Source organism: Astyanax mexicanus, chromosome 11 (genome assembly GCF_023375975.1).
Source record: "Astyanax mexicanus isolate ESR-SI-001 chromosome 11, AstMex3_surface, whole genome shotgun sequence".
Lineage (NCBI taxonomy): Eukaryota > Metazoa > Chordata > Actinopteri > Characiformes > Acestrorhamphidae > Astyanax > Astyanax mexicanus.
Window position 1 is genome coordinate 32,786,877 of NC_064418.1, and position 27,561 is coordinate 32,814,437.

The 27,561-nt window shown below is 38.1% G+C and overlaps 1 protein-coding gene across 2 annotated transcripts in view; it reads right to left on the bottom strand.

The window, feature by feature from the left end:
• Positions 1-382: 382 nt before the first annotated feature.
• LOC103041913 (FERM, ARHGEF and pleckstrin domain-containing protein 1) overlaps positions 383-27,561 on the bottom strand; it is a 92,396-nt gene continuing 65,217 nt past the window's right edge. For both annotated transcript variants that reach the window (XM_022680298.2, XM_022680297.2), the window contains exons 14-26: positions 25,666-25,835; positions 22,800-22,889; positions 18,252-18,385; positions 15,852-15,933; positions 15,456-15,693; positions 13,589-13,788; positions 12,602-12,691; positions 12,408-12,490; positions 12,030-12,139; positions 8,414-8,589; positions 4,013-4,120; positions 3,729-3,880; positions 383-1,770 (exon numbers count right to left, since the gene is read on the bottom strand). In XM_022680298.2, coding sequence (XP_022536019.1) covers positions 1,695-1,770; positions 3,729-3,880; positions 4,013-4,120; positions 8,414-8,589; positions 12,030-12,139; positions 12,408-12,490; positions 12,602-12,691; positions 13,589-13,788; positions 15,456-15,693; positions 15,852-15,933; positions 18,252-18,385; positions 22,800-22,889; positions 25,666-25,835 — 1,709 coding nt within the window. In that variant the 3' untranslated portion in view covers positions 383-1,694. The remainder of the gene's footprint in view (positions 1,771-3,728; positions 3,881-4,012; positions 4,121-8,413; positions 8,590-12,029; positions 12,140-12,407; positions 12,491-12,601; positions 12,692-13,588; positions 13,789-15,455; positions 15,694-15,851; positions 15,934-18,251; positions 18,386-22,799; positions 22,890-25,665; positions 25,836-27,561) is intronic.

Sequence of the window (27,561 nt, forward strand, 5' to 3'; positions counted from 1 at the left end):
AGACACAGTTAATAATAAGCAGCATATAGAGCTTAATAAGTCTACAGTAACTGCAAGGCCTTTATATTACACTGAACTGATGTAAACAAGAACAAATTACACATTTTTTTTCCACAGAATACACCAAGACCTCTAAGGATTAGCTGAAAAAGAATAACTTTAGTACTGCTGCCATCTAGAGGCCACAGCAGCAAAGTGTACAGACACAGATTAACCCCAGTCCAGCTATAAAAACTTTAAAAATTTTCTCTAATCTGTGTTCAGTCCAATGCTAGGCTTAACTTGTGTCTGGAAAAACCTGGGTCAACCCACATTATGGGACAACCGTACCCATAAAACATACAGCATTCACTACAAGTACAAAATCAAACACCAGTCCTCATTATTCAGGATGTTCAAATGTGTTTATTGCTTTCATATCCATAGAACACTCTGTTTCTCTTTCATTTTCTTATTTATCTGGAATATGAAAACCCCATTCTCTGCCCAAGCTAGAGTAATAGCCATGCCGATCTCCTTCAGTCCTGTTTTTTTTTTTGGTGTTCTTTCTTTGTTGTCACAGGTAAACCCCTCCCAAACAGACCATTACATGAGGCAGCCTTGTCTTCTGAGAGTAAATAGTGCTTAAATCTACAAAAGAAAAGTATGTTCAACTCTACAATTTAAAGCTTTACTTCCTCAATGGCATTCTTCATATGCGTAGCTTCCGATTGTGGTTTTTGCATAAACTGCAGTGAGGAGCATGGCTGTTCTAACGATGTGAAGTGTGGTTTTATTATAATATGGAGTGGGCTAGATCGTGATTTACTCCTAAAATGGCAGCGGGATTTTTTTTTTAACAACCCTGAATTAAGAAATGTCATTATCAGTACTTATATAATGAAAGAAAAGACATAAAATACATTTTCATGTAATACTTTTTTGAAGTACCTTAGATATCTTAATGAGAGAAAATTAGGTTTAAAATTTCTTCCTCAGTTTTTTTTTTTTTTTTTCATTTTCTGTGGAAACGTTAAAGTCACCTGTGTTTTTAAAACCGCTCCAAAAACACAACTTTATGAAGGCTTCTGTTATCAATGAATGTAAATTGTACTTGAAGTCTGAAAGACATAAAAAAAACAAAAACAAGAAAAAAACGTTTGGCACATAGACTGGTGGATTACAAGAAGACAGTCTGTTATTTGAAGTCATTAAAACATAGAAAGTTGTTTTGCAAGTTGTTCCGCAGAAATAAAATGCATATGAATTTACTTCTTAAAAAATCAGGGCACCAGTATCGATAGGCCTCTGTTATGAAGTAACAAGTGACACTTATGGCAGACCAGAGTGCGCACAGATAGATCATTAATTATAGTATATAAAATGAGATTCTATAAAAGAGGCAAACAGCCCAGTAAAAATGCAGAAAAAAGCAGATATGCAGAAAAATACGACGTTCAGCGGACATGTCACCATTAAAAAAAAGCACCAGGACTCTTCATGGGGACTGTCGGACGCACTGGATTAATGTGTCTTATGGTGTGAAAAATCATGATAGAAAACGTTAATGTCACAAAAAGTGATTCTGTTTTAACACAAACTGACCATCAAGATCAGATCCCGCACGCAAGCACTCACACACATACACACCTACGTCATGCACACATACACATACATCCACACACACACACAGTTGCTCCCTAAGGCTGGATGGCTCAGTAGGGCTCCTTGCGGTTTAGGTAACGGGTTCTGCTAGAGGAGATGGTGGCACTGCGGATCACTTCCATCCACCTGCACAAAAAAGAACAGCACATAACTATTGACTCATATAAAGCTATAATAGAGATCACATTCTGTGCATGTACAGCATCCATCATCCAACACACCACATATGTACAGTATATGTTATATGTTTTTAAGCTATTATGGTAACAGTAGTCCTTATTCAGCAAAGTTGTGCACAACCAAATCTAATCATAAAATGAGTGCATTCAATTTCCATTTCCATTATTCATTGTTTTTTAGCTACTGAAAGGTTTGAGTGCACAAGTAAAAAAAAAAGAAATTAATGATAAAAAATGTATGTTTTGCAGTTGATATATATATTATAAGTTAGAATACAAAAGTAAGATATTATAAGTTAGAATACAAATAATACCAAAAAAAAACAAAAGAAAAAATATGAAAAAAAAAAAAATTCTAAACACTGATAAAAGCGAATGTTAGGACTAATATTGGTCAGTGTAAAGAAGTTTTAAAGGAGATTTTTTTCATTTTTTGCTCCTGGGCTCCCCCTACAGTTGAATAGAGTAATTAATTTTACAACACTTCAGTATTTAGAGAAAGCACTATCAACTAAAAATTGCATTTGTTGGCATAAGCCAATCAGCTGATTTTCTTCTCATGTTTTGCCACAGCAACCAGTGTGTGCATCAACATTCTGGAGGTTGCTTCCCACCACCAGGTAATCAGTTGATTTCTGCTGGCAACATGGGCGTATGTATATGTACATGTACATATAGGCCTGGACAATATTTCGATATCGGTATTTATCGCGATAAGAAATGTTTCAATAACGGTGATATCCTTTTTGTGGCATATCGATATGTATTATTCACAGACAGGCGTTTTTTAGCGGCGTCAGTTCATTGCAGCGTTGAACACAATCAGACTCCGTAGCCAGGCTACGTCAGTGCGTGATGACGCAATCATACAGGCACGTAGCCAGATAGGCTAGGCTAGGCTAGGCTAGACCTGGGTCGGGTCGGCTCCTCTCCGCACCTAAAATCTCCGGCGATGAAGCGAAACCGACCCTAACCGAGCGGATCTCGGCTGCGCTCCTCTCCGCTCCTCTCCGGTCCGGTCCGCACCTAAAAATCTCCGCTCCGCACCTAAAATCTCCCGCGATGAATCGAAACCGACCCTAACCGAGCTGATCTCGGCTGCGCTCCGCTCCGGTCCGCACTTAAAAATCTCAGCTCCGCTCCGCACCTAAAGTCTCCCACGATGAAGCGAAACTGACCCTAACCGTGGGAGATTATAGGTGCGGATCTGAGAGCAGCTGAGATCCGCACCTATAATCTCCCACGGTGAAGAGAAACCGACCCTAACCGAGTGGATCTCAGCTGCTCTCAGATCCGCACCTATAATCTCCCGCGATGAAGCGAAACCGACCCTAACCCGCTAAAGCCGTTAAGCGCAGGACATTTTAGATGCAGACTGAGCGCACCTGACGCTTCCACAAGTGATTAAACAGAATAAATAATTGAGGGATTCGGGTCTAATTCAGTGGTTCGGCGTTCAAAGGTCTGATAAACTTCAGACTTCAGCTTGCTCCAAATTGTTCTGGAGAGTGGAGCCGACTAGCAACAGTAATAGGTTATAATATAGGTTTGTGTGTGACAGGGATGTCATGTTTTTATTTTGCTACATGCAAATGAAAGTGAGCATTGATTTATTCTGATCATTTTTTATTTATAAAGTATTATATAGTTTTTGTGAGAGGAGGCTTTAAAGACTTAAATTAAAATTTCAGACATTAGTGTACAGATTTCCATTGCAGGGAGTTTTTTTGAGGCCTTCAAAGTATTTATATCGATATCGAAATTATATCGTATCGACCGAAATTAAGGAACATATCGTGATATAAATTTTGGCCATATCGTCCAGCACTATGTACATATATGCATTGCACTTGATAAATGCCAATGACATTAATGACAGTTAATATGACCACACACACAGCATACCTCTCGAAGGAGTACTCGCTCTCAGATCTGAAGTAGTAGATGTGGGATTTAAAGTGAAGTTTAAACACATAGTCCTTATGGATGTTCTCAGACTCGGCTGGAACAGTTACAGAGTAACCCAGCAAAGGCAGACTGGCCAATGGGTACTCATCCTGATAGAGAGAAAGAGAGAGAGAGAGAGAGAATAGCACACAGGCTCCTTATATAGCACAGTGTGCAGACATTCCACTGGGATTTGAGACATTTATAGAGTACACAGTGTGTGTGTGTGTGTGTGTTTTCACCTGGTGTGTTTTGTAAAAGAATAGGCTGAAGTTTGTAAAAACCACCCAGAGCTTCTGCCAGCCATTGCTGTTCTTGAACTTCCTCAGCAGGTTGCCTGAGAGCTGGTTCTGAGAAAGAAAGTAAAGAAATGGGCTTAGTTTGTGAGATTTACAGATCTAAAGAAGTTTGTTTAAAATGGAGTAGTAGTTGGTTATGTACAAAAAAGTTATTTCCATACGGAGCACAAGAGGGCTGCACATTTTGGAGAAAAGATCACATACTTATCAATGTCTGTGTAACGTAAAAAAACTTACTGTATTTTTCGCACTATAAGGCACACTTTAAATCCTTTAATTTTCCCAAAAATTGTCAGTGTGCCAGTCAGGTTGTAACATACAGCATTATACAGGAGTTTCAGTTTAGTTCTAAAGCACCGGGGCAGAAGTAGCATTAGCCGCTAACCGCTATTTCACCGTTCAGAGGTGAGTATTATCAGCCTGTAGCCTGCTGCTAACCCCGGCTAGCACTGCTGCTTTTGACGTGCAGAGGTGAGTATTTCAGACTGTAGCCTGCGCATTTACCGTGTTAAAAAATCAAAGTGGGATGAAGCTCTAGCTAATATCTCCCTGGCTTACCCGAACACTCAGGGTTCCTCAGTGTAGCACTGTCAAGCTATGGTTAGCCGCTAATGCTAATGCTCTAGCCTAGTGCTGGAGAAATTCGGGACTTTAAGCTTACTGTTAATAAACAGAAACGCTTTACTCACCCAAATAAACAGATTTCAGAAGAGAAATCTGTGTATTTAACATCCAGTGCTTGTTTGACTTTAAAATAAAGTCTTTTATATTACAGTTTAGTTTACTTAGCTTAGCTTTACTTAACTTACCCACCACCCAGCTGCGAGACCTGCTAAAATGATAAATTCCTTATAGTTTCTCTTAAAATATGCTTTATAATCCTGTGGGCTTTATGTATGAAAATAGACGTTTTTTTATAGTGCGCCTTAAAGTGCGAAATCTACATATATCTACATGTTAGCTGTTTTTGACAGACCTGATTATGTCAGTTATGCCAGTTATTTTCAAAGTCAATGTAAAAATGTCAATGTCCGGATGAAAGGACCAATAAAATGCTAAAGAATGTAAAGTTACTGTCTAAAGTTGGTCATTGTGCCTGACCATGTGCCATTACTATAAGATAATTAAAATGATTTACTTCGATCTTTAAGTGGTCTTAATGTTTTGGTATCAGATAAGATTTATGTCCATTGTGCAGCCCTTAAGTGTACCAAAATTTATCATCCAAGCTAAAACTAATATTATTACTACAGTTATGGCTGTATCTAAATAGCTGAATATATATATATATATATATATATATATATATATATATATATATATATATATATATATATATATATTTTTTTTTTTTTTTTTTTTTTTTTTTCTTGACTGTGTCAGTAGATTACAGTCACACTAAATTTATTGACAGAGCTGATTTGCATGTAGATCCACATGGCTACCAGAAGAACGAGAAAAATAGATATAAAAATATAGCAGCAGTTAACTATTTCTCTCCTAGACAGCTAAACTCTAAACTTAATGTCTGTTTGACACCTACATTCCCTTACCTTAAACGTCCTGCTCTAAGCTGGCAAGCATTTAAACCCAAAAAGGCAGGTGGACAGTCTCTCTAAGACTTGCCAGTTATAGCAGTGGAAGCAGGCTAACCAATCCAATAAAGCAATGGTAAACACACTAGTGCAGATCACTGGGTCACGCACAAAGATCTACGTCTGTGTGCCATTACATATTTCCATGCAAATCAGACATGAATAAACTGCACTAAACTGTTTTAAAAAGATCAAGCAGTTGTTTTGATGAACCAACAATAGAGTTTAGAAGGCTTATGGAATCACTAATCACACTAAGCCTAACTCCACTGCTAAACTCCGCCCTCTAGTGGAAAGAGTTAGTAGCTGTATAACATTCGCACTCAACATTTTCAGACACAATGCATTTCTACAATGTACATACACAGGGTTAGAAACAGAAACAGAGGACTGGCCCGAATAGCAGTTTCCTTATTTTTTTTTTTTTTTTTACATAATTTACTTTAAATGATGGGAAAGGATATATTACTCTTTTTAGGTGGCATTTATGGTCATACCAAGTTTTATCACTGAAAAGAAGTAAGATCTTTATTACACAACTTTCCCTAATAAAAAAAAATATATGTTACTTATAGGGCTAATGTCACTGAGTTAAGTTTGTGCCAAAAGTTTTACACAAAAAATTAAATCTGCAATCAAATTTTACATTTTAAGAATCAAAAGGAAAAAGTGTTTGTGGCAAATACAAAAGAGAAAAACAATATATGGCAAATATATATTTAAATATTCTTGGTTACTTTATTATTCTTTGCAGTTATTAGAAAATTATTTCAGCTTGGATTTTGCCCACCTTTGCTTTTAATTTTGTGTTTTTGTGGATTTTCTGTGGATTTTACTGCTAAAGACTTTTGCTTCTGGAATCTCTCCTTTGTTTCTGCTTTACTGTTTTGGCACAGTTTTCTCGGGTGGGCGGGGCTTAGAAGCGTTCCCCATGTATCTCCATTGGTCACCTGATATTGGACTGACGGGTACCCTGAACTCTCGACTGAGATCGGCCTATGGATATTAAAGGGAAACACCTTCTTTTAAGCCCCGCCCACCCCTGTATAAAATGTGCCTCACAGTAAAAAAAAACTCATAGTAAAAAAAAAATTAATCAGAAGGAAATGAGAGATTCCAAAAGCAAAAGTCTTTAAGAAGAAAAATCCACAGAAAATCCACAAAAAACTGAAATCAATCCAACCTGAAATAATTTTCAAATTACTGCAAATAATAATAAAGTAACCAAGTATATATATAAAAAAAAAAAAAAAAAAAAAAAAAATATATATATATATATATATATATATATATATATATATATATATATATATATATATATATATATATATATATATATATATATTTTTTTTTTTTTTTTTTGTTCTATTTTAAACTTGCAACAAACACTTTTTCTTTTAATTCTTAAAATTTTGATTGCAACTTTTGGCACAAAATTTACTCCATACCAATTGCTCTTTTTTAACTTAGTTCATAGTTTTGATGCTAAAGAATCAGAATTTTTTAAATTTTGTGCTATTCATTTCTATTATCTTTGGAGTATGATGGAAATGCTCAGGTATCAGAATGTGTGCTTTAGAATGGTTCTGCAAAGGAAATTTTATATTTTATTTTTTATTTTATTAAAAAATTTCTCCCATTTTTTCTAAAATTTAGCTAGGCCAATTGTCCCATTCAGCTGCTACTCAGCTGTACTGACAAGTAGCATCACAGCGTGCTCGGAGGAAAGCGCAGCGACTCGGTTCTGATACATCAGCTCACAGACGACTTGTGCTGATCAACATCATCCTAGGAGTGTTGAGGGGAAAGAGCACAGCATTCTACCCACCCAGAGAGAAAGGTCAATTGTGCTTTCTCGGGGATCCGGCAGATGATGGCAAGCTACATAAACAGGATTCAAAGCAGTGATCTCCCAATCATTGTGGATAAACCACTCGGCGCACCAGAATATTAAATAAGGACACCTACACCTCTGTAACAAGCATGTATCAATCATATCAATGATTCGGGCCAGCCCTATGGCAACATCACTCATTAGCTCACACATGCAATAATGCAGTTCTGTGCCTTAAATATACAAAAAGCCATTATCAAACCACTACAGCGGAAATGTGCTGATCACTGTGAACAGACAGCATAATGTTGTGAGAACTTTAACTTTATCTGAATATGTCACGAGTATAATTGTATTATTATCATCATTATTACTGACAGTGATCTAAGCTGTAGCGGTTTGATGACTCTTGGTGATAGAGGCAGTCTGAGAGAGTCTGGGTGTGTTACCTCCAGACTGTTGCAGCAGTCAGAAAAGGAGAGACTCTGCATTCTGTACCAGCACACTACAGACACAGGCACTGCTCCCTGCCCCCGCGAGACACACACACTCACTGCAGCGCGGAGCTCTACACACACGCACCGCACAACCAGGGAGGCCAGGGGGAAGAGAAAGTTTCACAAGGAAAGGACGGGGCAGTGGCCGACACACACAGACAACGAGACAAACACAGACAGAACAGAGAAAGAGAAAGAAAGAAAAGGGAGAGTGAGTGAGGCATGCGCTCAATACACACAGAGTCAGTGAAGGGTTAAAGAGACTGCAGGTGACACGCTGGACGAGAAGATGAGCAGAGAGACAGAAAGAGAAAGACACACCACTGCTCCCTAAAGCAAAAGTTAAACACAGAAACATAACGAGAGGAAGGGAGAGAGAGAGAGAGAGAGGTGGTTCAGTCATCTGAAAGCCTGGTACCTCCGTCGCTATGCTAAAGTCCAGCATGGAAACACTGGTGTTGCGATGCCAGCACACATGAACCGTGGTGTTGCCACGGTGATGTGCTGAGCTGTTGCCATGGCGTTCCAGAGATGTGCGAGACCCACCCAGGTCATCCTCTGACTCCACCTCCGAGGCCCACTCCCCTGGAGACTCTGAGAAAATTCAGTAGGTTAATGTATCCTTACTCACACACTCACATATGCACACATATGCTCCCATATGCTCAACTAGGCCTGTAACAATAATTACATTATTGATTTATCAAAAAATATATGAAAATAACATTAGTTAGGAGATCCCAATAACCTAAATCAGATGGTATGTCCAGTATTTTTATATTCCAATTCTTATGCCTTTATACTAACCGACCAAAAAAGGCATAAAATGGCCATAAATTGACTAATACTTGTTACATGTTTACACTACTCTTAATTTCGATTAATCCTAGGACAATACGATTGTAGTTTTGTGACAGGCTCAACACTCACATTTACACACTATTACACAGTGCACAATCACTGCCACAGCTTTTAGTTATTTTTTATATTTAAATTTCCACATTTGCTAAAATAAATAGCTCTGAAAAAAAGTAAGAGACCACTTAAGTTTCTAAATCAGTTTCTCTGATTTTGCTATTTATAGGTATAGATTTGAGTAAATGATTGTTGTTTTATTCTATAAACTACGGACAACATTTCTGCCAAACCCCAAATAAAATTATTGTTATTTAAAGAATTTATTTGCCGAAAATGAGAAATGGCTGAAATAACAAAAAAGCTTTTAGATTTTAAATATCGCATAGAAAAGAAGTTCATATTCATAAAGTTTTAAGAGTTCAGAAATCAATATTTGTTGGAATCACTCTGGTTTTCAATCACAGGTTTCATGAATCTAGGCATGTTCTCCTCCACCAGTCTTACACACTGCTTTTGGATAACTTTATGCCACTCCTGGTGCAAAAATTCACACAGTTCAGATTGGTTTGATGGCTTGTGATCATCCATCTTCCTCTTGATTATATTTCAGATGTTTTCAATTTGGTAAAATCAAAGAAACTCATTATTTTTCCAGAGCTGTATTTCAGTCATTTCAAAACCTTTTTACAAACATTGTATGACAGTTTGATTTTTTTCCATTTGACAACTCCAGTTTATGATTAACTGACTAGTAAAAATGTCTGAAAATAACCTTTTTTCGGTTTTGTCATGACATTAATGATATTTATAATATTAGGCCTAAAATGTAAACTTTGTTTATTTCTCCAGCTGGAACAAAAGATGATAGCTTTATGATGTATCTCTGATTTGGAGGCGAGTTTCCCTGAAGGAGCTACCAAACATTAACTAGGAGTCACACATGTTTACACTGTACACATCACTTATTTCCATATAAACATTGCCATTAAAATGCTGCCATGTAAAAGACTGTATGTCCCAATGTTGCACACATTGCTGATTCCGGTATGCAAATGCACAAATACAGCTTATCTAGTCCCCGTTGAACTGTTAAGATGATAACCATGAACCTATTGGCACCATGACTAATGCCAGGTATGGGCTAGAGGGGTGTAAAGCCGTATAAAGCATTGAGCTGTGGACCAGTAAAACTGTTCTCCGGAATACTTTCAAGATAAGGTGGGATTAAGGAAGAGGTGGGGTGGTGATCATCTAACATTTAGACCTCACAAAAGCTGCTTTCACACTCAACATGGAAAATTCACAGCTGCACTTTAGAACACTTTATTCCTGATTGGATGCGCAGTGCAGACGTGTGGGGTCATATAAAGTTCAAATATTTTCAACCTTTACGTGATGCACAATGGTTGAGTCTCAGCCCGGCCAATAGAAGAGCAGTGGGAGTGTCTGGTGGATCTCTTCAACATGGGCAAAGGCCAGTTTTATTGGTTTCTAAAGTCTTATTTATTATATACATTAATACTAAAGTATACAAAAACAAATATGAGATCATTTTCAGGTAGCCTAAATTTTCTAAATCTTCCAAATCGTAATTTTTTCCTCAGGCCCTTGTTACAGAAAGCGCCTCCCACTTTTGCACCCAACCATCACGCCCCATGTATACCGCAAGCCGTGCTGACAGCAGCTTACACGGATGTGAGCAGCAAGCACAGCGAATACCGCATTCATGGTGAAAGCAGCTCTTGTTGTCACTGAATGCATGCTCTCGTGATGACAGCAGCATGTGGAAAAAGTGGGACTCGTCACTGAAGATGACCAGATGCATTACTGCCTTTGTCTTGGTGAAGAGGGCCAAAGAATTTGTGTGTGGAGGCACTGAGGCCAGCACCAAATGTACAAACATCCTGAAGTCCTGGTATGAGGTAAAATTTTGTATGATGCCAGAAGGCACTTTGACAGTACAATAATATGCTGACAACTTCCTACAACCAGTGGGACTCGCTATTTTAACTGAACAATGCTCGTCCACATACCGTATTTTATGCATTATAAGGCACACCATCAATGAAAGTCTATTTCCTGGTCTATTTTTATACATTATAAGGCTAATTTAAAGCGACAATAGTAAGGAACAAGGGTGTCGCCATGTCTCGCTTTATTTTAAAGTCAAACGAGCACTGGATGTCAATCTACACAGATTTCTCTCTTAAAAAACTGTTTATTATTTGGGTGAGTAAAGTGCTTCCATTTATGTACACTAAGCGTAGATTTCCAATTAGATTTTTTTCAACAGCGAGATTAGCAGCAGCGCTAGCCACGGTTAGAAGCACTTAGCACTAGTAAATGCGCTACACTGAGGAACCCTGAGTGCTCCACTAAACCAGGGCGCTTTTAGCTAGCGGTTCGTCCCACATAGCTTATTTTAATATAGTAAAGAACGGTGAAAAAGCTAGTGCTGCGGTTATAGTGGGTAATGCTAATACTACTCCAGCCTTAGTGCTGAAGAAACTTCACTAAATCTCCTTTATAACACTGTACATCAGCGGAGTGGCTTTACTGCTCCTTACAACCTGACTAGTAAAATTCAAGGTACACTGTCTATTTTTGGGAAAATGAAAGAATATTAAGTGTCCCTATAGTGCAAAAAATACGGTACTTCTGCTATCTCAAGAACATACAGGTGCTGGGTCATGGCCAGCTGCATTGTTAGACCTATCTCTGATTGAAAATGTGTGAAATGCTATTGCATGAGCCATCACCACTCCACCCCTTCTGTAAATTCTGCAGAAATATTCAAGCTGCATGTGTGATTCAAGGACATGTGTCACATACTACTACTTTATGTGTAGCTCAAAAAATATAGCCAATATTAGTCTAATTATTTAATCATAAATGTATTGTTATTTACTGTTATTCCCCTGAACCTTTATCTTTTTTGTGAATAGCGTTACAATCTAAAACAATGCACTTCAGTCTGGGTGCCACTATTTCTTTGGATGATGAATATTGGGTGTATCTGTGTATATGATTGGCTGTCAGCAGGGATGGTACCAGCGATCTTGCTGCAACAGGACAGAACAGTAAAGACAGTCATATGCCTTTTAATAGGAGAATAATGAAAGTTCTGTTCAGCTTGCTGTACACACCAGGCCTTCTAATTGGTGAGCAGTACTTACTGACATCGTTGCTATTGGTCAGCAGACTTGCCGACGGTCCATTCGAGTCCTCCGCCAGATCCACAGCCATCTTTAAATCCTCCATCCATTTCTCCATCTCTGATACAGAACTACAGAGAAAAACGGGAGGGTGACTGTGAGTTCAGTCTCTGCTGCAGCGCTGCTGTGCTGCCTTGGGTGGTAGAAGTGTTTTATTATTATTAACATGTGCTGCTCAAACAACCGGAGGCATCACTAAATCTACAAAGAGAGCTTTGTGAAATGTGTAGCAGCGCAGAAAGTAAACAGCACTGGGTGCACCACAGGTAGCCAAGTATTAATGGGCTGGTTTACGGTTTATAATAATAAACAGTGAAAGGTAATTAATATGTAGGTTACCCTGCTGCCACCACCACTGACTGCCGCTGGGTGACCAAAGTGAAGCAGTGAGGAACTCCCCACTCCTCCTCACTCTCCCTGATCTGCAAAAAACACACACACAATCATATCATAGTGGTAATTTTATGCTTTTATTTTTATAATTTTATGGAAATTGTAAATCTAGTGCTGAATAAAGAATAATGGGAACTTACTGTCATTCCACGGAGAGGAAGTTGACCGTGTACTTTAAACTGATTAGATGATGTTATCCCCCGACTGGTGTACAACAGCACATCACTGAACTGAGGGGGAGAGAGAGAGAGAGGATTAAGAATGAAAGAAAATCACCTATAACTTATGTGGTCCACACTCTTATTTAAGCAATAATACACTTGAAGTTCGTGCTATAGTGTGTAATATTGGCGCTGCTGCGCTGCAGTCATAGGCTCGTTCCATTATCTCTGTTTTTTGAAAGATTCTGAGATAAAGAGAATGAGAAAATATGATCTGTTTGGTTATAAAAACTCTGCAAGTTAAAAAAGTTCCATTGCTGATCTGTTTGTAGCTGCGCTGTATGGCTTGTAAGCACTGCATCGTTGCTAGGTTACTTGTATGTGGCGGAGTAATACATGCAGATGGAGAGAGCTTCGGTTACAGTGCATTACCGGCTGATAATGTTACTCATATAAAGTCTCTCAGCCAATCACATAGCCGGGTCAGAACTTACTGTGTTATTATTCTACATATAAAATAAAAGGTGCTGTAAGGGGCTCCTGGTAAAGTGCCATAGAAAAACCCTGACTGGCTCTATTTAAAAAAAAATACAAAATATAAAAAAGACCTGTGAGTATAAAGAACACACAGAGAACAATAGAACAATAACTTATTTATTAGATGATATATTATCCTAAAAATAATTGCGATGAACAATATTATTGTCATTTTAAATCAATTTAATGTCCTCTGATACAGTACAATATAGTATACTACAATTACACTTTTCTTAAAATATATATTTTTTAAATGAACTTTTAATTAATAGTTTAATAGTTTATCTATTATAAATTAATCTCTAGTTAAAGAGTTGTATACTTTGACTTCCAATGCCGCTGTCCATTTTGTGTGTATGGTGGCACCGTTATTGATGAAGCTCATTCATAAAATGACAATGGGGAGGAAAAAAAAAAATTAAACTTTACCAAAAAGAACATGCGCTGCTGCAGGCCCTTCCCGGAAAGTTTGCTCAGGCAGCCCAGCCTGATGAACTCGCGTGTCGGGGTTGCCAGATTATCCACCCCAATCAGGTCCTTCTGCAGTTCCAGCAGCCTCTGGTAGTTATCAGTCTTCAGCATGCTGGAGTGCAGCAGAGCCTCCAGCTCAGAGACGTCAGCCAGAGCAGCTACAGAAAAGGTCAAATATTCATCAATACCAGCAAATTACACATTTGGGAAACAGGAAACATACACAGATACACACACACACTTCTCTTTTTTCCAGTGTTTCTTTTCTCCTTTTATTCAAAATAATAGACGCATGTAATTTTACTCGACAAAAATCACTTTTGAGTCTTCCTCATTATCCTAACCTCTGAGGACACCTCTGCAGTTCTGCAATCCACTTGTTTGTAAAGGCCATATTCAGCGTTACATATTCATAAGTCATTGCTCTAATTGGCTAACAAACCACAGGGGTGTGGAGTGCAGCCCTGCCCACCATGCACAGCAAACTAATGACAGAAGAAACCTTTTGAGCAGCTTTCAGACATCCTTCCCTTGTTAAAAAAAAAAATATATATTTTAAGTAAAATAAGCCCCTATAAAAGAATCTAACTCTAACAGGCCATCAATATTAATTATTCGGCTTTTTCTAAAATAATACAAATTGTTTGCTTGAGATATCTGAAGTATTTAAGTCATCTTCACATCCTGACATGGTGCAGTGGTCAAAGCACTGGGTTATTGACCAGAGGGTTGTGGGACGGCTATCCAGGATCACTAAGCTACTCTTAACAACCCTTTCTGCTCCAGTCAATGTACAACAATAATGAAAATACTTAATATTGCGTAGCGTTTTTGACAAAAATACAATAAAAACATTACCTGAAATTCAAATTATGGATTCTCATCAGAATGAAAAGGTCTACATACATACAGTCCTGGAATTCAGCGAACTATATTCAATTATAAAAGACAAAGACAACCATAAATACCATACTTGTGCTGGGCACAGATAGAATTTGCATGGTGCTCAAACCACTGAGCCACCTCTGCCCCTAAACAGAGGAGAACCACTTAGTTCTAGTTCTGCCCTCATGTAGCTGGAGCACAAACCTGACGACCGACTCAGAGCATCATCACATTAAACCCTACAGTTATGTTAATTTGTCAGGAACAGCAATTGTGTCCCCGGGTCAATTTGGTGCAATGGTTAATAAAAAAAAATAATAATAATTATAATTATTATTATTATTTTTTTTTTATTTCTTTAAAAAACACATGTTCATTTTTTTTTTTATATTTTACCACATATAAAACACAATAGTTTTACATTACATTGAAACATAACATTGCAATTTTGTTTGAGTTTTTTTTGTTTTTGTAGGGGGTGGTGAGATTTTGTAAATATGTGAGATGAACCATTTTCTTATTATGTTTTGGTTACACTAATTAAAGCAAGCAGAAGATGTTTCATACTGAAAAAATACTTTTAACTATTTTTCCTAGATCTTCAAAAGTAAAACAGGTCATTTTAAGGAAAGTTAACATGGTTTCTTTTCTTACATAATTTGAATCCTTTATAACAAAACATAAAAGCCACTTTTAGTAGTCATATACATCCATTTAAAGAGTGAATCTGCAACTAATGGCTTCCAGGTAACTGATTAGTTCAAATAAAAAAATGCAAAACATGACCTAATTTACCACAGAAAGAAACAGCAATCTGTGTACATCTCACAATAAAACAAAATACATACAGTTTATACATAACAAACTACAATAAGAACACAATAATGGCTTTGATTGACCCGTGTTTAATGGTGGTGCTGAAAGGGAAAGCTCCACTCACCCCTGCAGTCTCTGAAGTCGGAGTGTGTGGCGGGGTAGTGTTTGCACAGCCTCTCAAGGATCTGTTTGTAATGCAGCAGCCTGTGCAGCGGCCTCAAGATGAAGACGTTTAAGGGCACGTAACACACCTTCTGCAGCTCGAAGTCTCGACACACATTCTCCAGCCTCCGAGAGGCTCGACACGCCTTCTCCAGCTCAGTTACACACTCCGAGTGCTTCTGCAGCTGAGCCGTCAGCAGCTGATGGAGTCAAAATGTTCAGAAACACACACAAAAATAGCTAAATAGCTCAAATTTATTGCATACTGTATACTGTTTGTCTTTTGAAGTCAGATATTTGAACTAGAATAATGATGTTAATCAGCAAAATCAATATTATAACATCTTAAGGGTCTTACCTTCAGTCCCTGTGTGTTTTTCAACATGACGTCTCCAATACGCTGGTAATCTCCTTTAATATGGGCGTTAGAGCGCCCTTCCCTGCAAACACACAACAGCACACACAGATTTAGTCTATGTTTACACAGCAGATATAATAACTTTTTTATTATGTTTGACAGATGTTAATTCTAATTTCGGCCAATTATGCAGTATTAAAATCTGTTATGTATTTAATTCTCACCAAAAAACACTACTGTTCAAAGAGCTAGGTCAAAATTCACACAACTTTGTCTATGTCAAGAAGAAGGAAAAATATGGCTGCAAGAAGACACACGAAAAATGATAAAAGAAAAAAGGAAAAGTGGTAGGATAGAAAAGTAACGTTTCTCATATACAGCTCTGTAAAAAGAGACCACTTCAGTTTCAGAATCAGTTTCTCTGATTTAGCTATTTATAGGTATATGTTTGAGTGAAATGAACACTGTTGTTTTATTCTATAAACTACGGACATTTGTCTTAAATTTCTAATAAAAATATTGTTATTTAGAGTATTTATTTGCAGAAAATCGGAATTGGCTGAAATATCAAAAAAGATGCAGAGCTATTAGATATCAAATGATGCAAAGAAAACAAGTTCATATTCAGAAAGATTTAGTTTAGGGTTCAGAAATCAATATCTGGTGGAATAACTTTGGTTTAAATCACAGTTTTCATGCATCTTGGCATGTTCTCCTCCACCAGTCTTACACACTGCTTTTGGATAACTTTATGCCACTCCTGGTGCAAAAATTCAATCAGTTCAAGCTTGGTTTGATAGCTTGTGATCATCCATCTTCAGTTTTTAATTTGGTAAAATCAAAGAAACTCATCATTTTTAAGTGGTCTCATTTTTTTCAGCGCTGTATATTTTATATATTATAAGGTTTGTGTAGAAACCTGATGGTGTTTCTAATGAAAGGTCTAAACATGACAAACGTATGTCTTAAACTCAAGCAGCGTCTGTGTTCTAAATAATATGCCCTTTTTACAGTAAGCTGGAATGTTGTAATGCTCCTGTGATTCTGACTGAAGGATGAAACTTAAACTTCACCTGAAGAGTAGCTCATTTAAGCATTTTTAGTTATGCAACACAAACTAATTTAGATACAGCTCTGGAAAAAAAAATAAGAGACCACTTTTTTATTTTTATTTTACCAAATTGAAAACCTCTGGAGTAAAATCAAGAGGAAGATGGATGATCACAAGCCATCAAACCAAGCTGAACTGCTTTAATTTTTTGCACCAGGAGTGGCATAAAGTTATCCAAAAGCAGTGTGTAAGACTGGTGGAGGAGAACATGCCAAGATGCATAAAAATTGTGATTAAAAACCAGGCTTATTTCACAAAATATTCATTTCTGAACTCTTAAATCTTTAAAGTATGAATATAAACTTGTTTTCTTTGCATTATTTGAGGTCTGAAAGCTCTGCATCTTTTTTTGTCATTTCAGCCACTTTTCATTTTCTGCAAATAAATGCTCTTAATGACAACATTTTTATTTGGAATTTGGGAGAAATGTTGTCAGTAGTTTATAGAATAAAACAACAATGTTCATTTTATTCAAACATATACCTATAAATAGCAAAATCAGAGAACATGTCAGGAATAGATGTCATTACAATTTGTGTAGGCTGCCTATAATAGATATCGGATTTGGTGAGAAAATTGGATTTAGGCTATTTTTTTTACCTGCTGTGTGAGGACAGCCTTAGTATAGTGTTTAAATCACTTACAATCTGTTGTTTTGGGTTTTAGACATTTGACCTGAATCAGTGACATCGCCAGCAGGTTAAGGTGCAGTGCTGTGGGTGACAGGCAGGTGTCTCTGTTGTACAGTTCTAATTTCAGGCTGTGAATGACTGCAGGCGGACTGTGTACTGTGTGAACGCCTGTATCCGTATCCCAGTTTCAGTCCAGTTTTCAGATAAACCATTAAAGGAAATGAAGAGCACGCCCAGAGACATGATCAAAAGCTGACCAATTACTCTTATATATTAATACTGACGACAATAACAGAAGTGAAGAACGCTGACTGCCTGGCCGGCACTGTACATGTCACCAGTGGGAGTCAGACAGCACGCGGTGTCATGGAAACAGAGACCCCAAGGCAAGAAGGACCTCCGCTGAGGATAAGCTGTTGCCAAGGAGACCGCAGCACCCCCAGGGTCAGTGTGTGTGTGTGTGTGTGAGAGAGAGGGAGCATTCATAAGGTGTCCCCCTTATTAGTATTCTTAGACAGAAAATCAATTCTCCACTTATGCAAAGTTCTATCGATATGTGTCAGAGCAACACTATCTGAAGCCGTGTGTGTGTGTGTGTGTGTGTGTGTATATGTTTACGTGTGTGTGTGTGTGTGTGGGTATATATACTGCACTTACCATAAAGCCAGTCTTTGCTCCAGCTCTTTGAGGAAGTCTGAGTGGTAGGTGTGCAGCGGCTCAAAGCTGGACTTCAACAGGCTCTTCAGAGACTCAGGAGCGCACTCTTCTTTATCCAGGACATTCTGAAATGACTGAACACACAGATACACACACAATACACACTTTAATATGTGATCATAGTGGTCAAATCAAAACCTAACCTTGTACCACCATTTATTTCTATTCATCTTAAGTATTATGTCAAATTGATATATAATAAAATAACTGCCAGCTGCCTTTTTTTTACTGTATGGCCATTTTAGATTGAATGAACCAATAGCAACGTTTCCTCCTCCTCTTTTAAAGAGTTCTTACAGAAAAATACAGCAATATTTTGCAAGCTATTGCTGTGAAAATGCAAAAAGTCTGAATTTTGCTGCTGTAAATAAACCAGCACTGTAAAGGAATGCCATCCTTATCTGTTTAACACGCAGCCTAAACCTAAAGTCACGCATAACAGGTCTTCTAAGCTGCATTTTTTTCTTGTTTTGTTTGTGTGATTTTCTGATAGGAAAGATAAAGAAGCACAAAAGACGATCACAGTAAACATACACTGTAAACTGAGTAATATACTTATCTACTCCAGATCCCAGCAAACATCTGCTAGCACAGTTCACACTATAAAGCCTGTGTGGACTTAAGCCTTAGTTTTCAATGATATATTTTTCAATATAACAGATTGGTCCAACTATAGATTATGTGTCGTAGAGAGAAGTTAAAACATTATAGTTCATGTAACAACAACAATGTGACTACTGTGAACTTTAAGGTCTCCTGTTACAAATAGATTCCAGTATTATAGATTTATACAGGGTTTCTACAGTTTTGATTCAATAACAGTGGTTATACATTTGTAAAAACTGTGATTTAAACGGTGATTTTACTGTTATATTTAGAGTACAGGCCAAAATTTGGACACACCTTCTCCTTCAATGCGTTTTCTTTATTTTCATGACTCTTTACATTGTAGATTCTCACTGAAGGCATCAAAACTATGAATGAACACATGTAGAGTTTTATGTACTTAACAAAAAATGACCTGGCCTCCGCAGTCACCGGACCTGAACCCAATCCAGATGGTTTGGGGTGAGCTGGACCACAGAGTGAAGAAGGCAAAGGGGGCAACAAGTGCTAAACACCTCTGGGAACTCTTTCCTTCAAAAATGTTGTAAAACCATTTCAGGGCCACCTCTTGAAGCTCATTGAGAGAATGATGCCAGGAGTGTGCAAAGCAGTAATCAGAGCCAAGGGTGGCTATTTTGAAGAAACTAGAATATATATATATTTTTTTTTGTTATTTCGCCTTTTTTTGTTAAATGCATAAAACTCCACGTGTTCATTTATAGTTTTGTCCGTATAGTACACGTGTCAAACACAAGGCCCGCGGGCCAAATGTGGCCCGCCACGTCCTTTTATGTGGCCCGCGAGAGCTTGTAAGATCTTAGTGTCTATATTAAATAGGTCAGAAGCGTTCTTTGACCAAAAACTACATTTCCCACAATGCTTGTCGATTGTGTTACCCGCGAAGTTATGGCTTACTGCCACTACACGGCAGTGTAGTCATTAATGTGGAAACCCTGCCGGAGGGAAGGCGTAACTTCGCGGGTGGAACTGAGACATACAAATGTTTATCCCATAATGTCCAGAAAAAGAGAAGCTGATGCAGACGGATGGCTGTGCTTCAAGCCGAAAGACCGGTATGCCTTTTGTGTTACAAAGAGTGTTACTGACCAAAATAAAAGTTTTTTTAGGAGATATATAAGTTCTGTGTAAATATTTATAAGACAATAGCTGACAAAATCTGTTTTAATGACGTTAATAAACATCACTGTGACAGCGCTAGTCGCAGTTTCACCGCAGCAAAGTACGAGGACGTGAATCACTTATCTAACCAGCCTTTACTGATTTCCGCCCCAATAACCCTTTCAATAACATCCAATAGACTTTAATAGTCTTCAGCAGCCTTCAACAGTCTAACCTTGCAGCCGTGGTGTGTTCACTAAACTCCGTAGTTATAAACATCCTGAGGTTAGCAGCGCGCTAACTGACCTGTTTATAATGTAATCCGAGCAGTGACTCCGTGACGCTGCTCTAAACTGCTGCTGTTAGCTGCTTGGGCTGAAAGATGAACTGTAGAGAGCTGTATTATCCGGTTAGTGGGGTTAAAACCTTTATTTCATACACGGAAGAACTTAAAAATGTTAAAAACGCTCCAGACTGGCTCAGCTGAGCCCTGTAGCCCGTGGCTGGGCTGTAGCTCTGACTCAGTAAAGACTGCGGGCTTGTGCTGCTGCTGCTGCAGCTCCGACTAGTGGTTGGATGAGGAACTGCTAAATCTGTCACATGTTCTTAACAGCTCACAATTTTTGATTTTATATCTATTATTTATTATTATTTTAGTATCAAACGTTTTGATCAAAGTTAATATAACCTGTATTTGATGTCATTTCTATTCACTTGAATAGTTTGGTTCTTGATTGATGGAGTTTTTGGATTTCATAACATGACCAATTAAAAGGATTTATGTTAATAGAGCAACAAGCAAACATTTTTTTCATGCAACTGTAATATTTGATTGAATAAATAATATATTGAGAGTTATTTTACATTAAGGAGTAATTACATTCATTTTATATTACATTTGGTTACATTTTATTACATTTATAAGTTACATCTGGCCCTCAGAGGACAGCCAATATGCCAATGTGGCCCTCAGCCAAAATGAGTTTGACACCCCTGGTATCTTTCTACTGAGACCAGGAACTACATATCAGACAGAATCAGAGAAAGCAGACAGTCTCGACACAGCCACACAAGCATAGGGGTGTTTATAGTAAATCTCATGGTGATATCTTGTGGGCTGTGTTTAAAACACAAATATGATGAAAGCTGCTCGCTATGGATCTGATCTAGGGACTAAATCAACGGCTACTGGTGAAACACAGAGCTAAATATAAATAAAGTGTTATTTTTAGTTTGTAAAGCTTTTCATGGCCTGACTTGTTCAATTCTACATGCTCTACAGTCCTTCAACCAGTTGCTTAAGGTTTAAAAGGGTCTGAGTCTTCTCTGCAGCTGCTGTTAGACTCTGAAACAGTCTTCCACTTTAATGAAGAAGTCATCCACAATAAGTATTTTAAGTCCAAATTTAAAAACCTATTTATTTGAGTCATTTTAAAAGATCACACTTTTAGCTCTTAATTAGCTCCTTAATTAATTCGCTCTTTTAATTTGTTTTATTGTTAGACTTGTTTATTAGTTTCTATATGCTTACTTTACACTTTTGCATTTTTGTGTCATTTTAACCAGTTATTAATAATTATCTGAATCTATTGGAAAGCATTGTGGCTGAAAACTGTTGTATTTAAAATGGAATAAGTGTGGACACACCTTCTGATTCGATGTTTTTATTTTTTTTCCTACATTGTAAATGAAAACTTAAGTCATCCAGAATATAAAGAAACACGTAAGAAATGACATACTAAATTTAAAAGTGTTAAACAAACCAAAAAAAAAACGCATTTAGCATTTAGTCGGCTCTTATCTGGGATGCTGTTAACTTGTGGTTTCTGAGGCCGGTAACTCTAATAAACTTATCCTGTGCAACAGAGGTAACTTTTGTTCTTCCATTCGCAAATTTATTGCGTGTTCAAACTTTTGACTGGTACTGTAGGTGCCTTGTCTTGACCTCAAATCTTTTCCATGCAATCAGAACAGTGGGATCTGATGACTGGGTGCAACATTGTTATCTAGTAGTTGGAGTTTAAACACTAGACTAAATTAAGCACTGTCTGACCTCAATCCTGTCAATTACATGGAAACTAAAATTTTAAAATAGAAATAATAAAATTACAATAAAACCAAATATTGCAATACTTTGATACTTTGTTGCACTCCTATTGCTCACACTAACTTCCTTTTGTGTTCAGAAAAAGAAACAAAGCTGTAAAGTGACTGACTCACTGGCAGCTCTCATTAAACCAAAGCTGAACTGTCTATCAAACATCCCATAAATCACAGCTGAAGTTAGATGTACAGTCCAGGTTGATATGTGTGTGTATGTGTGTATATGCCACATATAGGATTAACCCAGAGTGTGTGTGACAGTGGATGAGTGCAATGCTGCTGTCCTTCAAACTCCCACGCTAAACTCCTGATTTAGTGTAAACCCCCGTAGCCAACATGCGATCAATCAGAGATCAATCAGTCTCCACTCCGGCCTTGGAGCGCTACAGCTCCAGCTAACTGATCTAATTATCATCTGACTGCAGGCCCGGGCCAGCCAGGCTGGATGGAGAGAAGAGGTCTAGCAGACGGAGCCGGTGAAGTAAGCAGAGGGAGGATTAGTGAGCTACAGCTGCAGCCACATACACACTCACACAGGCTCTGACACATCCAGCTGTTACATTTAGAGATGTCTGCCATGGACCACTGTAACAATGAGAACATTATCCATTCACTCTCATATACACACACAGTGTGTGTGATTCATTTCTTCTTCATTACCAAAGTGATGAGCTCCAGATCCTTCAGGTAAGTTCTCTCAGTGGTGAGCAGCTCTTTAGCGATGAAGTAAGCCTTGTCAGTCGGGAATCTCTGCAACAGAAATGAACAGACTCACTTTAATACAATGTCAGATTTTACATATCAACATTTTATCATCTTATTATACACTGAAAAAAATAAGAAAAACTTGCAACCTGGATTTAATAACTAAGCAAATGATGTGGGGTTGATGCTACAGTTGGTCAGGTTTAGGTTCAGCAACAGTATGTGCTGAAAGAATGAGGTCAGCTGACTACCTGAATATACTGAATATAGACCAGGTTATTCCATCAATAGATTTTTTCTTGGCATATTCCAAGATTCCAAGGATTCATGGGGCTGGAATTGTGAAAGAGTGGTTCATGAGGAAGCATGAGATCATCATTTTCACACATGGATTGTTCACCAGACCTTAACCTCATTGAGAATCTTTGTGATGTGCTGGATGGAAAAGGCTTTGTGCAGTGGTCAGACTCCACCATCATCAATGCACATCCCAAAGATTTTGGTGAAAAATTAACGAATTTAATACATCTTGTGACATTGCAGAAGCTTATCAAAACAATGTCACAGTGAATACATGCTGAAATCAAAGCTATGCAATTTTTTAGTAGTGATTTATTGTGATTTTATAGTGTAAAACGGTGAGAGATGGTTATACATAGAACAGTCAGAATATTATGATCATCTTATTGTTTCCACACTTATTGTCCATTTTTTCAGCTACATTGAGCATAAAATGGAGAACTTTAAAAAAACAACAGGTCAGTCTTTCCTAGCAAGTTCAGCCCAATAACAGACCACAAGATTCATAAAGAAGTCTAGGGCTGTACGATTAATCTGATTCTTATTTTTATCATGATATGAGACGGTCCTCAACTGACATAACTAGGCTGTAGGCAGAGTGAAGTAGAGGTCGGAAGTGAACGAGCACACCAAACTACTACATAATTTTCCACACTATAAAGGCACAAACTTCTTTAATTTCCTCAAAAATCGACAGTGTGCCTTATAATCCGGAGCAGTAAAGCCACTCTGCTGAAGTACAGCTTTATAAAGGAGTTTCATAAAGTTTCTCCAGCACCAACGCTGGAGCAGTATTAGCATTAGCTGCTAAGCGCAGCGCTAGCTCTTTTGCTGTTTAGATGCGAGTATATCTGACTATAGTCTGCGTGTTTACCATGTTAAAACAAGCTACATGGGACAAACCATTATCTGATAGAGCCCTGATTTACCAGTACACTCAGGATTCTTCAGTGAAAATACAGTACATCTAAGCTTACTGTAAATAAATGGAAGCGCTTTACTCACACAAGCAGTTTTCAGGAGAGGAATCTGTGTAGATTAACATCCACCATTAATTTTGTTTACCTAGGTGCCTTATAATCCGGTGCGCCTTATGCAGGAACAAATGGGTGAAGCAAAGCTAACTGCTGAAAACCCTTCCAAAAGCTTAAATTAATTTAGACCCCGTTTACAATTCATATACTACACTTTACACTTGTATCTGGATTGTATCCTGATTTAAAAATAGTTAGTTTGGTAAGTCAGATTTTAAATGTGTCTTGGGTGTGTTTACACTTAAATTACTATGCGGCTTGGCCTTATTCAGATATAATCCAGATACTCAAGATGACTAAAGTGACCAGATGTAAACAGGGTCCCCAGACAAACACCAGGACTACAGTATATATATATATATATATATCATGCACTCCTCATATTTTGTCAGAAAATGACTGTAAGAAAACAATGCACTATTATGTTGATCCCAACATGGTCACTGGCAACTGGCGACTCACTCGTCCTCTCTCAGTTTGTATTTGGCAGAAGCAGCCAAGCCATAACTCGATTGTTTGCACAGGATCAGCACAGTGTGTACAGTTCTGCCCCAGTTCCAGCAGATCCACAGCACTGTCCCACTCCATAAAGGGACCTGTGCTGAGACAACTCTCACAGTGTCCCAAAAAGACCTGTCCCTGTCTTCCTGGGATTTACTACCCAAGCACAAATCTAATGCTCCACTTTTACCAAGTAACACACTGGTTCTTAACTCTGGTCCTGGAGGAATATTTTATAGGTCTGGGAGCTGGAACAGTTCTGTCACTGCTATGTCAGTGGTTTTAAACAATATTAGATTTGCGCTAAAGAGCAAATCAGCTACTAATACAGCTCTTAAACAGAAACTTAATAGTTAAAGAAAAAAAATATATCTTTTCATTTTTAATCATTTTAATCCAAGTGTTTTAGAGCATTTCTATTGGTTCATTTATCATGAAATTTTAAAACACTTCAAAAACACTCATACAGCTCTGGAAAAAAGTAAGAGACCATTTAGAAATGATAGTTTCTTTGTTTTTACCAAATTAAAAACCTATGGAACATAATCAAGAGGAAGATGGATAATCACAAGCCATCAAACCAAACTGAACTGCTTGAATTTTTGCACCAGGAGTGGCATAAAGTTATCCAAAAGCAGCGTGTAAGATTGGTGGAGGAGAACATGCCAAGATGCATGAAAACTGTGATTAAAAAACAGGGTTATTCCACCAAATATTGATTTCTGAACTCTTAAAACTTTCTGAATATGAACTTGTTTTCTTTGCACTATTTGAGGTCTTCTTAAGTAGGAGTGGGGGTGTTAGAACAATAGAGATAAAAAAAAAAAAAAAAAAAAAAAAACACAGGCTGGGTTACTCCAGTGGCCGTAATCAGATTTCTGGTATTTGACTGACACTCTCATCCAGAGGGACTTCACTATCCAGCATTTCAACGTTGACAGCAATTCCACGGTGTATGACATTGAAGCTGGTGAGCGTGTTCTCACCTTCCTCCTGTTCTCCTCCTCGTCGTCTGTGCGCAGAGCGCTGCTGTCGTTCAGCAGAGGGGAGGTGAGGGGGGAGGGCTGCTGACCATCCGGACTGGGACTCGCACCATTCAGCTCATCTCCTCCACGCCGATGACCGTTTACCAGAGACACTGACAAACCTGTCACATCTAAAAGAGTGAAGAGTGGAGAGAGAGAGAGAGAGAGAGAGAGCAGTGTGAGAGAGTGAGAAAAGAAGAGCGAAAGGCATAAAAAAAGAAAGGGGATAGGAGAGAGTAAAAGAGAGAATCCAAAATAGAAGGAGAGGAGGAAGAGAGGGTAGAGGTAAAGAGAGCGCCAGAGAAAAGGTAAAGAGAGAAATCCAAAGAAGAGGAGAAAGAGAGGAATGCATATAAAGGGAAGCGAAAGAGAGAAAGAGAGAGAGAGGGAAGGCAAAGAGACATTCAGAGAAAAAAGGTGAGAAAGAGTTAGTGAGTGAGAAAGCAAGGCAGCAAGATTAAGAAAAAAAGCAAGAAGCATAAACGAGAGAGAAAGAGAGTGAACAAATGACAAAGCAAGAAAAAAACAAGTGAAAGAGAGAGAAAGGGAGGGAGAGAGAGAAAAAGAGCGAGCAACGTGAAAGTGAGAAAACAAGAGGGAATGGCATAAAGAGATATTCAGAGAAAAAAGAAAGGGGACAAAAGGAAGTGAAAGAGAAAACCAGAGATAAAGAGAAACAAAGAAATAGAGAGAAAGAGAGAGAGAGAGAGAGAGAGAGAGAGAGAGAGAGAGAGCAACACAATGAGAAAACAGAGAGAAAGATAGCAGGGAGGGGAGAGGTAAAGAGAATGCCAGAGAAAAGTTAAAAAGAAATTCAGAGAAGAGGAGAAAGAGAGGGATGTATATAAAATGTATATAAAAGGGCAAGAGAGAAAGAGAGAGAGACAGAGAGAGGAGACAAAGGGACAGAGTGAGTGAGAAAGCAAGGCAGCAAGAGTAAGAGAGAAAAGCAAGGAGCAAAGAGAGATGGAAAGGAGAAAAAATGAGAGAGTAAGACAGTGAACAAATGAGAAAGCAAGAGAAAAAGTGAAAGAGGGAAAGAGGCAGGGAGAGAGAAAGAGAGATCTAAGTACAAGCCTTACACACATCTCCTTACACACTGACATACAGCAGATTAAGCACACTAGAGTCATTCTATAAACAGTATAAACAGTATATATATTAAAGAAAATCCTGCTTATTCTGGCTTATCCTGCCCCTGATCTGTCTGTAATACACTAATTGCTGTGTTGTGTGTGAGAGAGCTGTGAATGTGTGTTTGAGAGTGTTTGAGTTTGTTTAAAGTAGCCTGCTGTAACCCACTACTTACAGGTAGCTACACTCCAGTCTCTAGCCCTAACACCCAGGAGAGTGAACTCAGTACTTGCCCAACAGCGCCTCCTGTGCTCCCTGTCTGCAGCGCAGCCATGTTAAACAAAACAGCCAAGAGAGCTGCCCGGGACAGCACACGTACACATACACGCACAGAAACACAAACAGCACAACACACACGGCAATGACGGGGGAGCTACGACAAGCAGCTACGACAGCCGACACATGCATCAACATACAGCACTCTAAATGCATGTATGCACACGCCCGAGACGTACACATACATCAGCTAGCTCACAGCCCAACTCATGCACCGACAGCACAAACTAACACACGCCTGGGGGAGGGGGGGTGTCTACCATCTACGACCATGATGATGATGAAATGTCGTCTTTAATAAAAAAGATCCTTGAGTCCAAATTCATAAAGGCCAACTTTATTTACACTAGTGCACAACTGTTTACAGGGTTAAAGTGTAAAACCGTTTTTTTTTTTATAAAGAGAGTAGAGATAGCAAAAAAAAAAAAAACACAAATAAAATAACAA